Source organism: Bubalus kerabau, chromosome 6 (genome assembly GCF_029407905.1).
Source record: "Bubalus kerabau isolate K-KA32 ecotype Philippines breed swamp buffalo chromosome 6, PCC_UOA_SB_1v2, whole genome shotgun sequence".
NCBI lineage: Eukaryota > Metazoa > Chordata > Mammalia > Artiodactyla > Bovidae > Bubalus > Bubalus kerabau.
Genome location: NC_073629.1, coordinates 80,352,803 through 80,368,786, shown reverse-complemented (window position 1 = coordinate 80,368,786; position 15,984 = coordinate 80,352,803). Strand labels below are relative to the sequence as shown.

Sequence of the window (15,984 nt, the reverse complement as noted above, 5' to 3'; positions counted from 1 at the left end):
TTAGGAGGAAAACATACGCAGAACACTGGATGACATAAGTCAAAGCAAGATCCTCTATGACCCACCTCCTAGAGTAATGGAAATAAAAACAGAAGTAAATAAGTGGGACCTGATTAAACTGAAAAACTTTAGAACAGCAAAGGAAATTATAAGCAAGGTGAAAAGACAGCTCTCAGAATGGGAGAAAATAACAGCAAATGAAACAACTGACATAGGATTAATTTCCAAAATATACACGCAGTTCATGCCAGAAAAACAACCCAATTAAAAAGTGGGGAAAAGATCTAAACAGACATTTCTCCAAAGAAGCCATACAGATGGCTAACAAACACATGAAAAGATGCTCAACATCATTCATTATTAGAGAAATGCAAATCAAAACTACAATGAGATATTGCCTCACACCAGTCAGAATGGCCATCATCAAAAAGTCTACAAACAATAGATGCTGGAGAGGGTATGGAGAAGGAATGCTCTTGCACTGTTAATGGGAATGTAGATTGATACAGCTACTGTGGAAGATGGTATGGAGATTCCTTAAAAAACTAGGAATAAACCCACCATATGACCCAGAAATTCCACTCCTAGGCATATACCCTGAGGAAACCAAAATTGAAAAGATGCATGTATCCTAATGTTCATTGCAGCACTATTTACAATAGCTAGAACATGGAAGCAACCTAGATGCCCATCAACAGATGAATGGATAAAGAATTTGTGGTACATATACACAATGGAATATTACTCAGGCCATAAAAAGGAACCCATTTGAGTCAGTTCTGATGAGGTGGTTGAACCTAGAACCTGTTATACAGAGTGAAGTGAGTCAGAAAGATAAATATCATATTCTAATGCACATGTACAGAATCTAGAAAAATGGTACTGAAGAATTTATTTACAGGGCAGCAGTGGAGAAACAGACATAGAGAATAGACTTATGGACATGGAGAGAGAGGAGGAGAGGGTGAGATGTATGGAAAGAGTAACATGGAAACTTATATTACCATATGTAAAATAGATAGCCAATGGGAATTTGCTGTATGGCTCAGGAAACTCAAACAGGCTCTGTATCAACCTAGAGGGGTGGGATGGGGAGGGAGGTGGGAGGGAGGTTCAAAAGGGAGGGGATATATGTATACCTATGGCTGATACATGTTGAAGTTTGACAGAAAACAACAGAATTCTGTAAAGCAATTATCCTTCAATAAAAAAATAAAAAGAAAAAAAATGTCTGCAGTGAAACATAACTCATAGCCCTGAGTGAAATCAATGAAGACATTTATAAGTAACTTTCACATCAGTTCTAGTCAGATTTTCCCACAAATGTAGGGAAACCTTTAGTTTTTCACAGCTTTTTGCATTTCAGAACTGGGGAGGAGGGATGTGGATCTGCACTTGGTTTGGAACAGGGATCTACCTGCCAGTAGATGAAGTTCCATAGGGCCATCTGTACCATGGAGGGCCTGGAATGTCACTCACCAGCCTCTCCATTCCTTCCCCAGAAGAAAGGAATTTCCTGCTGGAAATCTTTCCTGCTGAAAGTAGCTCCTCCCAGTTGGTGTAAGGGCCATCCTTACACGAGAGCCATTCCCTCTGGTCACTTATTAGGCATAGGGTTCACTTCTGCTCCAGACTGGGAGAAAGGCCCTGCTTTTGGCTGCAGGTTATTTGAAGAAGAAAAAGACCATGAGAGGAGGCAGCAAGGACTAGGAAACAATGTTTTGTTTTTTTCAAAGCATCTAGCATAGTGCTGGAAGAAAAAAGAGGATGGTGATAGTAGTTATTTTAAAAATAAGAAAAACCACTTAAGTACTACTTACTATTGATCTGAGCACTTTCCATATCGAATCTCATGTAATTTTCACAACACTCAATGGGAGCTAGGTTCTATTTACTACTCCCATTTTGCAGAGGGAAAAACCAAGGCACAGAGAAGTAAAGCCACTTTCTCAGCACAGAGCCAGTAAGTAGCAGAGATGAGATTCAAACTTGGGCTGATTCTAGAGTTTTTGGTCTTCACGCCTAGGCTATATTCCTCTCAAATGCTCATCAGATAGTAATTGAATGTTATGTGAAATACATCAAGTTTTCCATCAGTAAGAGTCTAAAAGCATTGTTTTTTCCAGGCTGCTTTCTCTCTCTTTCTGAAGTTAAGTGTGTAGACTCTTAACAAAAAGCACTCTAACAAAAAGCTGGTGACTGACTGTTTGTGGAATACTGGCCTTCCTTAGATCAGAAATCGGAGAAGTCATTCTGCGAGGAGGACCACGCTGCCCTAGTGAATCAGGAGAGTGAGCAGTCAGATGATGAGCTTCTGACGCTGTCCAGCCCACATGGCAATGCCAATGGTGACAAACCTCACGCAGCCAGGAAGCCCAGCAAAAAGCAGCAGGAGCCAGCGGCCCCTGCACCCCCTGAGGATGTGGATCTTCTGGGTCTAGAAGGGTCTGCAGTGAGTAAGAACTTCTCTTCGCCGGCGGCTCCTCCCTCCAATTCCGAACTTCTGAGTGACCTGTTCGGGGGCGGAGGTGCAGCCGGTCCCGTCCAGTCTGGACAGTCAGGGGTGGACGACGTGTTTCACCCGAGTGGACCTACATCCACCCAGTCCACACCACGCCGATCTGCCACCTCCACCTCTGCATCTCCAACACTGAGAGTAGGAGAAGGTAATTGTTTCCATATTGTGCTGTACCTCTCAGTGTTGAATTATAACTTTTGGGCCAAGCAGGTGGAATCAAACTTTCCTCATAATCTAGACTTTTCTGATCTCCCTAAAAGTCTCCAGAAGGTCTGTGTCTTCATGTCAGTGGGAACCACAAGAGGAAATAGAAATACTGTCCATTTTGGTAGGACAGTCTAAGGAAGAATATTTGAGTTCATCACACTTACTTTTTTTTTTAAGGCTTCAGTCCCTCAGCTGGTTTACTTATTTCTGCTTGGAGGTGTAGATTGATGAATTGTTATTAATAATAACAGGAACTATTTGTGGGGTACTCACCATTTGCCAAACATGGAATTTAAAACCAGCCATGAATTCAGTCTTTATAAAAACACAGTAAATAAGGTGCTATTGTTATCTGCATTTTCTAGTGGAGGAAACAGAGGCTTAGAGTCAAATTAGTAATGTTCTTTTATATAGCGAGTCTCCGGGCCCAAAACTAGGCCATTTGACTCCCGAGCTTTCCCTCAGTTTTCCTGTAATGCCTTCTTGGAACTGTAGTTTTCTGAATACATTTTTGCTGTGCAGAGAAGCACTTAATTAATTTAAGATATATTTAAGGGACTCCTGCCAGCAGCACAGCTGATGGAGTGGAGCAGTTGGTGCCAGATATAGAGTTTGAGCCCCATGAGGCTCAGTCAGCTTCACTCCGCTCATTGCCACAGACTCAACCCTTGTGGCTGGCCATCTACAATTTTTTGACGTTTGCAGGCAGACTCTTTAACATCTGAGCCACCAGGGAAGCCTAATTTAACATAGGTTAGTATTAAAAGTGTACCAAGTAATAGTGAGAAGATTTTAGCATTCTCTACTGGTGGACATCAAAGTTAGGTGTCCACTTGCAGGTATTCTATAAATCTCAGTATTCTTATTTTATAGAAGGGATAAAGTTTGGTTAGTATTAAATGAGCTAAATGACACACGTCATGTAATAGAGTGCCTGATGTATAGTTGATTCATTGCTGCTATGTAAGGCTAATCTACTGCCCAGCAGACATTAGGAGAGCATTATGCCAGATGAAGTTGTAGCTGAACACATATTAAATCATATCCCTCCCTGGGTTTTGAGAATGGGGTTTATTCATTAACTCATTTGACTGTAGTTATCTATTCCTAGAATAGGTCACTCCTACTCCAGGAAGCAGTAAGCCATTAGCTTGATACCTACAAATTAGGAAGTGACATCTCATTATAGGGAGCTAATTCCCTTGCCCATTAATGCAAAATTAAAGCCCAGTTATATATATGCCACTCTGTCATTTTCATCACATTTATCTCACGTCTGTGAAGAATGTGAGATGCCTTTGGGAAATTCCTGGAATTTGAAGTCCGAAAACTTGAACATGAGTCCAGTCTTATCATTTACTTGATATTGGGCAAGAAACTCGGCTCTCTGAACCTCAGTTTTATTGTCTGTAGAATAAAAATGCTATCACTTCTTTCTGACAGCTGACAGGATCAGCTGATGTACTCTTTATGAAAGGCAACATGAACCCTAGTGAAATGATGCAATATTAAGTTACTGCATTGTTGGGCTTCCCTGATGGCTCAGTGGTTACAAATTCTCCTGCCAATGCAGGAGACGTGGGTTTGATCCCCGGTCTGGGAAGATCACACATGCCACAAAGCAACTAAGCCCGTGTGTCACAGCTGTTGAGCCTGTGCTCTAGAGCCCAGGAATCGCAACTGCTGAGCCCATACGCTGCAACTGTTGAAGCCCACGTGCCCTCCATAACAAGTGCACCACTGTAATGAGAAGCCCAGGCACCATAACGAGAGAAAAGCCTGCACAGCAATGAAGATCGAACATACTCAAAATAAATAAATAAAATTTAAAAATACTATTATTGTGTTGTTGCTGGAAACCTCAGGTGCCACTTTGTTGTAGTTTTCTTGGTTCATTCACAAACTTTTTTGCATTTTACTACATCTGCTCCTAGTTTCTAGCAAGTTGTAAGCAAGCAATGTTTTGAAAGCATTTCGTGTCATAGAACATAAGGTGTGATGAGAGCTCAGTTTTTGTCACTCTCCTTTTCTTTTCTTTTTAACTTTCAATGTGCCAGGACCACTAAAAACACAAAACTAAGCAAAACCTGGTCAGTGAGGTTTTCTACTGTTCACCTTAATAGCAAAGCTCCTCGTGCCTGGCGTTTGTTCACTAATTCACTGAACATGATCACAGTTCATTCATTGATCATCTCTTGTGATCCAGGCCATGGTTTCACCACTTATCTATTAATCTATAAACTTGCTTGATTTATTTCATGTTATTAAGATGCCCAAAGGCCCACAGGGCCCTTGTTTATAGAGTTTATGGATCATCCTACAGGTAAATCAGGAGTTCTCCTTTGTCCTCAAAGAAAGGGTTATTCACATGTAGTCAGAAATCCTTGGGCTTCATTGTTAACCTTGAAGGAAGTTTTAAGGATAAGATGGGCCTGTGGAGCAGCTCATGAGGCAGGCATCATCCTGACTTTTCAAGTATTTGGCTAGGGCCTTGTAAGAGTGACAGCTGTCCAATATTTATTGAATGAGTGAACCCATAGAACAAAGAAACACCTTTTTCCTGTTTTCTAGGTGCCACCTTTGACCCATTTGGAGCACCTTCTAAACCATCAGGTCAAGATTTGCTGGGTTCTTTTTTGAACACAGCCAGTGCTTCCAGTGACCCCTTTCTTCAGCCTACAAGGAGTCCTTCTCCTACAGTGCATGGTAAGGAAGTATTTATGCTGTGTTTAGTGGAACAGGGTTCCCTACAAGACATCAGTAGGTGTTCAGATATAGAAACATCCTGTAGGCAGGGTTTTGTTTTTGAAAAGCTACATATCTCTTGAAAATTAACAATTCATGTTAACATATTAAAAGCTCTACAGTGTTTTACAGTAAAGAAGCCTGCTTAACTTTTACTCAGCTTCCCTAAAATTTAATTTGGAAATTTTTTTTGCATTAGAGCTACATGCACAAAATGTATAGGGCAGCATCGGTTGTAGGACATATCTTTATTTTATGTGCTGTCACTTTTAGTTGATTGGAAGATGCCTACTAGTTGAAGTCTTTGAACTAGAAAAAATATGTGTCTTGAGTTAATAAAATGTAATATGATGAGCATTCCACAAAATTAGTATTCCACAGAGCAGTTTAGAATACAATATCCTGATATATTAAACTAGTTCTAAGATGAAGCCACTAACCACACTCGACTGTTGAGCACTTAAAATGTGCCAGTCCGATCTGAAACATACTTTAAGTGTAAAGTGCATACCAAAATTCAAAACTTAGTACAAAAAAGCAATGTAACATGCCATTAATATTTTTATATTAGTCATTTAATATAATATTTTGAATGTATTAGGTTAAATAAAATGCTATATTAATATTACTTTTACCAGTGTCTTTTTACCTTTTTTAATGTGACTACTAGAAAAATTTTAAGTTATACAAGGCCCACATTATATTTCTAAGTTAGAGACAAACTTTGTGGAAAGAATCATAACCACATCTGTTTGTAAGAGCAAAAAGGTATCACTTAGGTAACACTGATTAAAACTGAAGGTCTTCAGTGAAGGATATATGGCTTTGAGCTGGAGAAATGAAGCTCCTTCTTGATGCTGAAGGATGCTGAACCCCAGTGGCCTAGACTTAGAGGACGATGTATTTATAGTTGAAGGCCCCCTGAGCCCCTCTGGGGAACACAGTTTAGTGATCAGCTTGACTTCATGGGAGCTATGCAAATGCAAAAGGAAACTGTGCAACACTGAGTTGAGTTGTGCAACACTGGTCAAACTGTAATGACAGAAAATGAGGAAGCAGTCCAGGAACAAACTTTATGGGTGATTTCCTATTGCTCTTAAATCTCAAACTGTATGAAGTGGATCTCCAGGACGATATGCAAGAAATTCACCTCTGACCCTTGTGCAGTGCCCACTTAAAAGAACCTCTGGATAGGAAGTTGGCTACCCCAAGAGGAAAGATGCAGGGTGATAGGTTAAAGCTGTTGTTTTTTTCACTTATTTAAAATGCAGGTCATGTCATTGCTGTCCCTGCAGTGGCTCCCTGCTTCAGTCAGCATGGAAGCCAAAGTCATTGAGATGGCCTTGGTCGGCCCTCTGTGCTCGAATACCCAGGGCTGTGACCTCCTTCCCCACTTGCTCCCTCTGCTCGTTCCATTCCAGTCACATGGCTGTCCACCGTGACACTGGCCGTCCTCTCTTCCCCAGACCGTGGCTAATTCCTTCTCCTCTTTTTATCTTTGCTCAGCGATCACCTTCTCAGTGGGGTCTCCTCTGTCTGCTCTATTTCACATGGAAACTTCTCCTCCTGTCTATCTTTCCCCACTAGAACATGAGTTCAGAGGCAGAGACTTTTGTTAGTTTTGTTTATGAATGCTTTCCTAGTGCCTACAAGATCTATATGATGTGTTGTATTATCTACCTGTCTTTCCATATAAAATGAATTATCATTTTTTCCTATATAAATCTCTTTGATGCATACTGATAATATTAATAAGGTTATCTATTTTCCTGACTTTAATACTTTGAATTTACTGTTTTCATATGAGTACCACCTTTTATGTCCCATGGGTATGGATGTTTGTACTTGAGCATGGCAGTACTGGACTTGGTTCTATCTTGTGAGTTGGCTAGATGTTTATCCCTCAGTTTCAGCCAGTTAGAACTCTTATCTTTTGTGGCTGTGCTGCTTATTTTGATCTGTGTGATGCTAGTGTGTGAAAGAATGTTCCACTATCCTTGCTGAGAAGGGAATTATTCCATTGTTAGTGGGTCAGTTGCATCCTCTTCATATATAGATGAGACTCAGGTGTCAGTTTGGGAGGTCAGATTGCCCACCTCCAGTTTCTACAAGGCACTATCCATCACTTGTGAAAATCAAGAAATGTTGCCTTCAAGTTCTATGAATATTTACTGAACATTTTCTCTGAAGAGAATAATTATTTGGGGCTTAATCTGAGAAGAAAAACTGAACAAGTAACCATAATAAAAAGCTAAGTAGAAGTTTAAAATACTGGGTATTATCTTTTCATTTGTTTATTCCTTTCTCTCCAGCAGATTTTAAATTTCTTGAGGATAGGCACTTGCCCTTTAGCTCTCTGTTCCCTGATGGTGCCTAGTGTGTGGTAGGTTTGTGGGTTTGATTAGTAATAAGGTTGAAGTACTAATTCCTAGTTCTGCATCCTAGTCGGGTGGAAGACTAAGGTCAGAGTTTAAAGGCAGTCAAACAGAAAAAGTTAGCAAAATTATCTAGTTTCCACCTCAGTTTTCATGGATTACTGTGGAAAAAGAGAAGGGAAAACTGAAAGGAAAGAACTGTTATTTCTGATAATGGAATATTCTATTTAATTCAGTGATGGGAAGGTACAGCGTCTTGGTTTGTAGTAAGGAAATGAAACAGGTAAATATAAGGCTTGATAAGGATGGCTTGGTGCCTTGATGAACCTTTTGGTGGTGATATGTGTACTGTGCCTTAAATCCTACTCGCAGTGTTATTTTAGTATTTGCATTGTATTCTTTGATTTAATGAACAGAACCTAGAGGAGTCTTAGAAAGAAGTTCTTTCTTACGGCATCCAGTTTCTTATTTGCATTCTACAGATGCAGAAAAAGTTTACTCTACCAATGTGTACTCTCATATACCTGATTATATTTAACTGAACATTTCTTTTAAATTCTCCACTTGAAACTTTGAGAAGGGTCAGTCAGTTCAGTTGCTCAGTTGTGTATGACTCTTTCTTACCCCATGGACTGAAGCATGCCAGGCTTCCCTGTCTTTCACTAACTCCTGGAGCTTGCTCAAATACATGTCCATTGAGTCGGTGATGCCATCCAACCATCTCATCCTTTGTCGTTGCCTTCTCTGCCTGCCTTCAACCTTTCCCAGCATCAGGGTCTTTTCCAATAAGTCAGTTTCCACCCCACCCCCCCCAATAAGTCAGTTTTTTGCATCAGGTGGCCAAAGTTTTGGAGTTTCAGCTTCAGCATTAGTCCTTCCAATGAATATTCAGGACTGATTTCCTTTAGAATGGACTGGTTGGATCTCCTTGCAGTCCAAGGGATTCTCAAGAGTCTTCTCCAACACCACAGTTCAAAAGCATCAATTCTTTGGCACTCAGCTTTCTTTATAGTCCAACTCTCACATCCATACATGACCACTGGAAAAATCATAGCTTTGACTAGATGGACCTTTGTTGGTGAGGTAATGTCTCTCCTTTTTAATATGCTGTCTAGGTTGGTCATATCTTTTCCTCTAAGGAGTAAGAATCTTTTAATTTCATGGCTGCAGTCACTATCTGAAGTGATTTTGGAGCCCAAGAAGATAAAGTCTGTCACTGATTCCACTGTTTCCCCATCTATTTGCCATGAAGTGATGAGACCAGATGCTATGATTTTAGTTTTTTGAATGTTGAGTTTTGAGCCAGCTTTTTCACTCTCCTTTTTCAGTTTATCGCTTTCTGCCATAAGAGTGGTGTCATCTGCATACCTGAGATTATTGATATTTTTCTTGGCAGTCTTGATTCTAGCTTGTGCTTCGTCCAGCCCAGCATTTCGCATGATGTGCTCTGCATGTAAGTTAAAGAAGCAGGGTGAAAACATACAGCCTTGATGTACTCTTTTCCCAATTTTGAACCAGTCTGTCTGTTGTTCCATGTCCAGTTCTAACTGTTGCTTCTTGACCTTCATGCAGATTTCTCAGGAGACAGGTAAGGTGATCTGGTATTCCCATCTGTTTAAGAATTTTCCGCAGTTTTTTTGTGAGCCACACAGTCAAAGATTTTGGCGTAGTCAATAAAGCAGAAGTAGATGTTTTTCTGGAACTCTCTTGCTTTTTCGATGATCTAATGGATGTGGGCAGTTTTATCTCTGGTTCCTCTGCCTAAATGCAGCTTGAACATCTGGAAGTTCACAGTTCATGTACTGTTGAAGCCTGGCTTGGAGAATTTTAAGCATAACTTTGCTAGCGTGTGAGATGAGTGCAATTGTGCAGTAGTTTGAACATTCTTTGACATTGCCTTTCTTTGGGATAGGAATGAAAACTGACCTTTTCCAGTCCTCTGGCCACTGCTGAGTTTTCCATACTTGCTGGCATATTGAGTGCAGCACTTTCACAGCATCATCTTTTAGGATTTGAAATAGCTCAAATGGAATTTCATCACCTCCACTAGCTTTGTTCATAGTGATGTTTCCTAAGGCCCCCTTGACTTCATATTCCAGGATGTCTAGCTCTAGGTGGGTGATCACACCATCATGGTTATCTGGGTCATGAAGATCTTTTTTGTATAGTTCTTCTGTGTATTCTTGTCATCTCTTCTTAGTATCTTCTGCTTCTGTTAGGTTCATACCATTTTCTGTCCTTTATTGAGCCCATCTTTGCATGAAATGTTCCCTTGGTATCTCTAATTTTCTTGGAGAGATCTCTAGTCTTTCCCATTATATTGTTTCCCTCTATTTCTTTGCATTGATCACTGGATGGCTTTCTTATCTCTCCTTGCTGTTCTTTGGAACTCTGCATTCAAATGGGTATATCTTTCTTTTTTGCCTTTGCCTTTCACTTCTCTTCTTTTCTCAGCTGTTTGTAATGCCTTCTAAGACAACCATTTTGCCTTTTTGCATTTCTTTTTCTTGGGAATAGTCTTGATCACTGCCTCCTGTACAATGTCATGAACCTCCGTCCATAGTTCTTCAAGCACTCTATCAGATGTAATCCCTTGACCTCCCTTGAGAGGGGTCAGAATGATCTATTTTGAAGCTGTAGTGAGTTTGTTGTTTTAGTGACAGTAGATACATCCCTGACACCAACATGGTGGGTGGATGGTATCTAGTCACTTCCTAGTAAGTGTTCTGATTGACTCATGTTCTCTGTTAATGTCCCAGCAGAGGAGACAAAAACAAAAAAATTTAATTTTTATTCATTTTTTAACATAAAATATATTTGCTATTGGGGTACAACAATGTTGTGATAATTTCAGGTGAACAGTGAAGGGACTCAGCCACATATACATGTATCCATTCTCCCCCAAATGAGAAAACAAAATTTTTGTTCTAAGTTGCTCATGCAGTTTATGCCAGCTTAAGGCAAATTGAGTTTGAGTTTCATTTCACCTTTTTTTTATTGCCTACTGACTTTGTGTTAAGGGTAGAGGTGGGACCCATGCAGATGGATAAGATAATTCTTGCTTTCACAGTGTACTCGAGACAGATATATGCACAGTTACAATTCAAAGTGTACCTTTGGAGGTAAAATAAAGGCAAACAAGGAAGTAACAGAGACAAATAATATATGGCTTCCACCAGTGCTCATATAAGTAAGTACAGATGAAGGCAAAAAATATCAATGTTGCAGAATGTGGAGAGAGCTCAGAGGGAGAGTAGAATCACATGAGACATGGGCATATCATGAGAGGGAGAGCATTTTCTTTTGTGAACTCAGAAAAGTGGATTCTGAGCTATTTTGTCCTGATTCTTTTTGCAGCTTCTAGTACCCCTGCTGTGAACATTCAGCCAGATGTTTCAGGAGGCTGGGACTGGCATACCAAACCAGGTAAAGATCAGCAGATGAATTTTGTGCCACATAATTGGTCACTGGAGCATAATCCTTCACCCAAGGTGAAGTGAGTACTTGCAGAGTGCTAGCCGAATATATGGAAGTTCCTAAAGGTTCCCAATCTGAGAAAGCTTTTCACATTGCCCTTGATGACATGGTAGTGCTGCATGTCTTATGATAATTTCTCTAAGTCTCAATTTGCTAAATGTTTGCCGTGACAATAGAGTTAGACAGATCTGGGTATACATTTAACTCAACCATTTAGAAGCTCTTGAATTTTTTTTTACCAGTCTGAACTTCAGTATTCTTATCTGTAAAATGGAATTCATAATTCTTATCCCGCACAGTTTAAGTGAAATTACTTACATGAAATTTTCTGGCATAGAGTAGGTGCTGCATAATCTGAATGGTTTTCTCTCTTACGGAGAACTTGTTTTAGATCTGAATTTGTCTATAGTAAATAAATTCTCTTTCTTATGGCTAGTATTGTATTTTTTGAGAGCCATCTTGTGTGATTATCTTTCTGACACTGTGCAAGTTACACACACACACACACACACACACACACACACACTATATGTCTATCACAGCAACTTTCTAAAGCAGTTGCTGTTTCCTTATGTAACCAATGAGAAAATATCGACACTCAGAAAAGTTAAGCAACATGTCAAAGGTCACTCAGCTAGGAAGTGGCAGAACCAGAATTCAACTGTGACTCCTCTCATAGGAAATCCCATAGGAAAGAATGGAGTCAGGTGACATGAAGTAAGCACCAGATGTAATGGTTTAGAGGAGTGGCTGCTACTGCTAAGTCACTTCAGTCGTGTCCGACTCTGTGCGACCCCATAGACGGCAGCCCACCAGGCTTCCCCGTTCCTGGGATTCTCCAGGCAAGAACACTGGAATGGGTTGCCATTTCCTTCTCTAATGCATGAAAGTGAAAAGTGAAAGTGAAGTCACTCAGTTATGTCTGACTCTTAGCGACCCCATGGACTGCAGCCTACCAGGCTCCTCCATCCATGGGATTTTCCAGGCAAGAGTACTGGAGTGGGGTGCCATTGCTTGGTAATGACTTATACCTTTTCTGTTCCCTGTCCTTGCTCCAGGTCACTACTCCCTTAAATTAGGGAAATGGGGTCTAGCAACTTCTAACGTATTTGCAAACCTTGTCCTAATTTGCCCTTAGAGACGAGGTGAGCAGTAGCTCTAGATTTCTGAACTTCAGAATTCAGCCTCAGACAACTAATTCATTTGCAATGACCTTTTTTTTCAGGAGGTTTTGGAATGGGAAGCAAATCAGCTGCCACCAGCCCAACAGGCTCCTCGCATGGTACTCCCACCCATCAAAACAAACCGCAGACTCTGGACCCTTTTGCTGACCTTGGGACATTAGGTATACACATAACAAATGAAGATACATACTTACTTTTGGCTACAAAGCCTCAAATCTAAATCTTTGGGGTTAAAAATAAGCTGTAGTGTTTACCTGGGATCTAACATAATCTGTATTTTTAAGCTATATTCTAAAACCTAAAGCTGTCTTTTTAGAAAAGGAAACAGGCTTCAAATACTGAGTTGGAGCTAACCCCTATTAATGCATTTCTCCAATCCCTGAGTTTGGAGTAGTAGTGTAAATAAAGTTAGAACTTCTGGGAGCATCTGAAAATAGAATTTGCACCGAAAGTAGTGACTATGTAGGGAAACAGTGAGAGACAAGGGTGGTCAAATAGAGCTGTGCCATGAGGGGCCCGCTGTGTGCAGGTCTTATTCTGAAGTTGCCAGTGAGGTCCTCACACTGTGCCTCTCTTCTCTCCATGGGCCACAGTCCTCTCTGGTTGGTTTGTAATCTTCCATACAGAAAATAGACTCTCTGGAGAGTATTTCTGAAGAGTTTTTTCATCAGATGTTAATTATTATTATTATTATTATTATAGAATAAGTGTTTTATCCAACCAGTCCCTTCTGAAGGAGATCAGCCCTGGGATTTCTTTGGAAGGAATGATGCTAAAGCTGAAACTCCAGTACTTTGGCCACCTCATGTGAAGAGTTGACTCATTGGAAAAGACTCTGATGCTGGGAGGGATTGGGGGCAGGAGAACAAGGGGATGACAGAGGATGAGATGGCTGGATGGCATCACTGACTCGATGGACGTGGGTTTGAGTGAACTCCAGGAGTTGGTGATGGACAGGGAGGCCTGGCGTGCTGCGATTCATGGGGTTGCAAAGAGTTGGACACGACTGCAATAATCAAAGTCCACTGAAGCTGGTGTTTCCAAAACTACTCGCTCATAAAACACTTAATTGAAGTTCACTGAACCCTGTGTTTCCAAAATTACTTGCTCATAAAACACTTCAGTTCAGTTCAGTTCAGTCACTCAGTCGTGTCCAACTCTTTGCGACCCCATGAATCGCAGCATGCCAGGCCTCCCTGCATCAGTGCTCATGGTGATGCTCCCTAGTAAGGGGTACAGTGTGCAGGGTTCCGTTTTACCAAGAAATCTCTCTTCAAGGTGTAGTTGATGGGACTAGTGTGTTTTGAAACTTTTTCCCTCCTCCTTTTCCATCCTCTTCCGTGAAGTGCAGAGTTATTAAATAAAGGTGAGGTAGCTCTGACACAAAGGTTTAAATAAGCCAACTTTATATTTTAGTTTCCCCCAAAGGCCTCCGGAAGCATTTAGAGCTGAATTATCTGCAGGGAATGAGAACATGCTACCTTTTTATTTTTCTTAGTAGTTATGTTAGAATCTTGACCTTTCCTTTTATATCATTTAGATCTTCTTTCCTTTTAAGAATTTCTCAAGTTATTTTCCCTTTTTTTGTATCTTAAAGTTCAAATTTTAGAATAATAACATTCTATAAAACAGGCAAAGTTCTATTTCAAGTAAAATCTTTTCAGTGTTCATTTTTTACCCATTTATTCATCCCACAATTAATTATTAAGTGCCTTCTGTGTTCTAACGTTGTTTTAGTGAAAACCAACCAGCCAAACTAACAAAACCAAAACAAAATTCCTTCTTCTTAAAGCTGATATTCTAGAAAGGGAAATAAACATTAAATGAATAAATATACAATATAATGTCAACTAATAAAAGCAACTAATGTTTAGCTGGACATTTTACTCTGTACCAGGGTCTATTTTAAGTGCATTACATACATCATTTCGTTTAATCTTCCCAATATTTTTTGAAGTAGAAACTATTATAATCCTCATTTTACAGCTGAAGAAATGGACACAGAAGTTTCAGGAACATGCCTAAATCACAAGGTTTCAACACCATGAAGTCTAGGTCTGTGGCTTACGCTATAACCCCTTGAAGAGTCCTGTGAAAAAAATAAGGCAGAAAGTGATGGCGCGTGGGGGATGGGCCAGGGTGTTATTTTAAATATCAAGTGGTTAGGGAAGGGCCTTACTGAATAGGTAACCTTTATAAGAAGTTCTTTAAAAAAATTCAGCATCATGTCTTGCATCTAGTTGTCATGTCCTTTTAGACGCCTTTAACCTGGAATCATTCCTCAACTTTTCATGACATTGATATTTGAAGGGTACAGGCCAGTTGCCAAAGTCTTGATTTGTTAACTTTGATCACTTGGTTAAGGTGATGTCTGCCAGGTTTCCTTCACCATGAAGTTACCATTTTTCCCTTCAGTAATTAATGAGTAATCTGGAGAGAGAATTTGAGATTATCCAATTCTCCATCTGACCTTTACCCGCTGGTTTTAGCATTCATTGGTGATTCTTGCCTAAAGCAGTTATTGCCATGATATCTGCAAAACTGTGATTTTCTGATTCCCTTCTTCTTTCTATATATATTAATTGGCATTTCATTCTAAGGAAGAATCTCCTGTCTCTCCCTCTCCCATCCCCTTCCTTCCTTTCTGACTCCCTCCATCTCTCACATCATAATGGACTAATGGATTCTTTTTTGACTCGGTTGGTTATCATCTATTACTGTTATTATTTAATGTTCACATGGTCCCACATTTGATTTGTGAAAGCTCCTTTCTTCTGACTTCTATATCGTTTTCACTTGATTCCATAATTTTTGAGAACTTTCTTTATGGCACAAGGTGTCCTAGGCTTCTCTTGAACTTTTCACATGCCTGTCCTATAATCAGGCATTTCTGAGAAATCTCATTCCTTTTTGTGGGGAATGGTATTTAGAAACCAAAATCTCTGCTATAAGTATGTTTTTTTGCTCTGGGGTGGGTGTCACTGCTCTGCCTTCCAGGAGATGGAGATAGGTGATCAGTGGATATTAACACATAAATTAAGTCCCATCCACTGCCACAGGGTTTTCCTTGCCTTCCCCTGTTCCACATCTGTATCTTCCATTTCCTTGGATCTCAACGACATTAATAGACAACAAAAATAGTTTTAGAATAGCTGCATCTTTATTACTACAACAACATACCTACTCGGAGGAATTCAAGAGTAGTGGTTATTTTTGGGGTTTTTTTGCCACGCCTCATAGCTTCTGGGACTTTTCTCAACCAGGGATTGAATCCAGGCCACCACAGTGAAAGCCCATGAATCCTAACCCTAGGCACCAGGGAAATTCAAAAATATTTTTTCGAAGAGTTACTTGTTTTTGAAATGCAATAATTCTTAAAAACTGCTGGGGAAACTAGTTTCCTTTTGCCTCATTTTCAAGTCACATAATTTAGGAAAGGTAAGTGATTTTTCTGAAACTGTACAGCAAATGAGTATAT

The 15,984-nt window shown here is 40.0% G+C and overlaps 1 protein-coding gene across 8 annotated transcripts in view; it reads left to right on the top strand.

Annotated features, from left to right (window-relative positions):
- Nucleotides 1–15,984, top strand: part of DNAJC6 (DnaJ heat shock protein family (Hsp40) member C6) — a 175,558-nt gene that overhangs the window by 146,805 nt on the left and 12,769 nt on the right. For all 8 annotated transcript variants that reach the window (XM_055585565.1, XM_055585568.1, XM_055585572.1 and 5 more), the window contains 4 exons: nucleotides 2,232–2,666; nucleotides 5,297–5,431; nucleotides 11,203–11,271; nucleotides 12,548–12,667. In XM_055585565.1, the coding sequence (XP_055441540.1) occupies nucleotides 2,232–2,666; nucleotides 5,297–5,431; nucleotides 11,203–11,271; nucleotides 12,548–12,667 (759 nt within the window). The remainder of the gene's footprint in view (nucleotides 1–2,231; nucleotides 2,667–5,296; nucleotides 5,432–11,202; nucleotides 11,272–12,547; nucleotides 12,668–15,984) is intronic.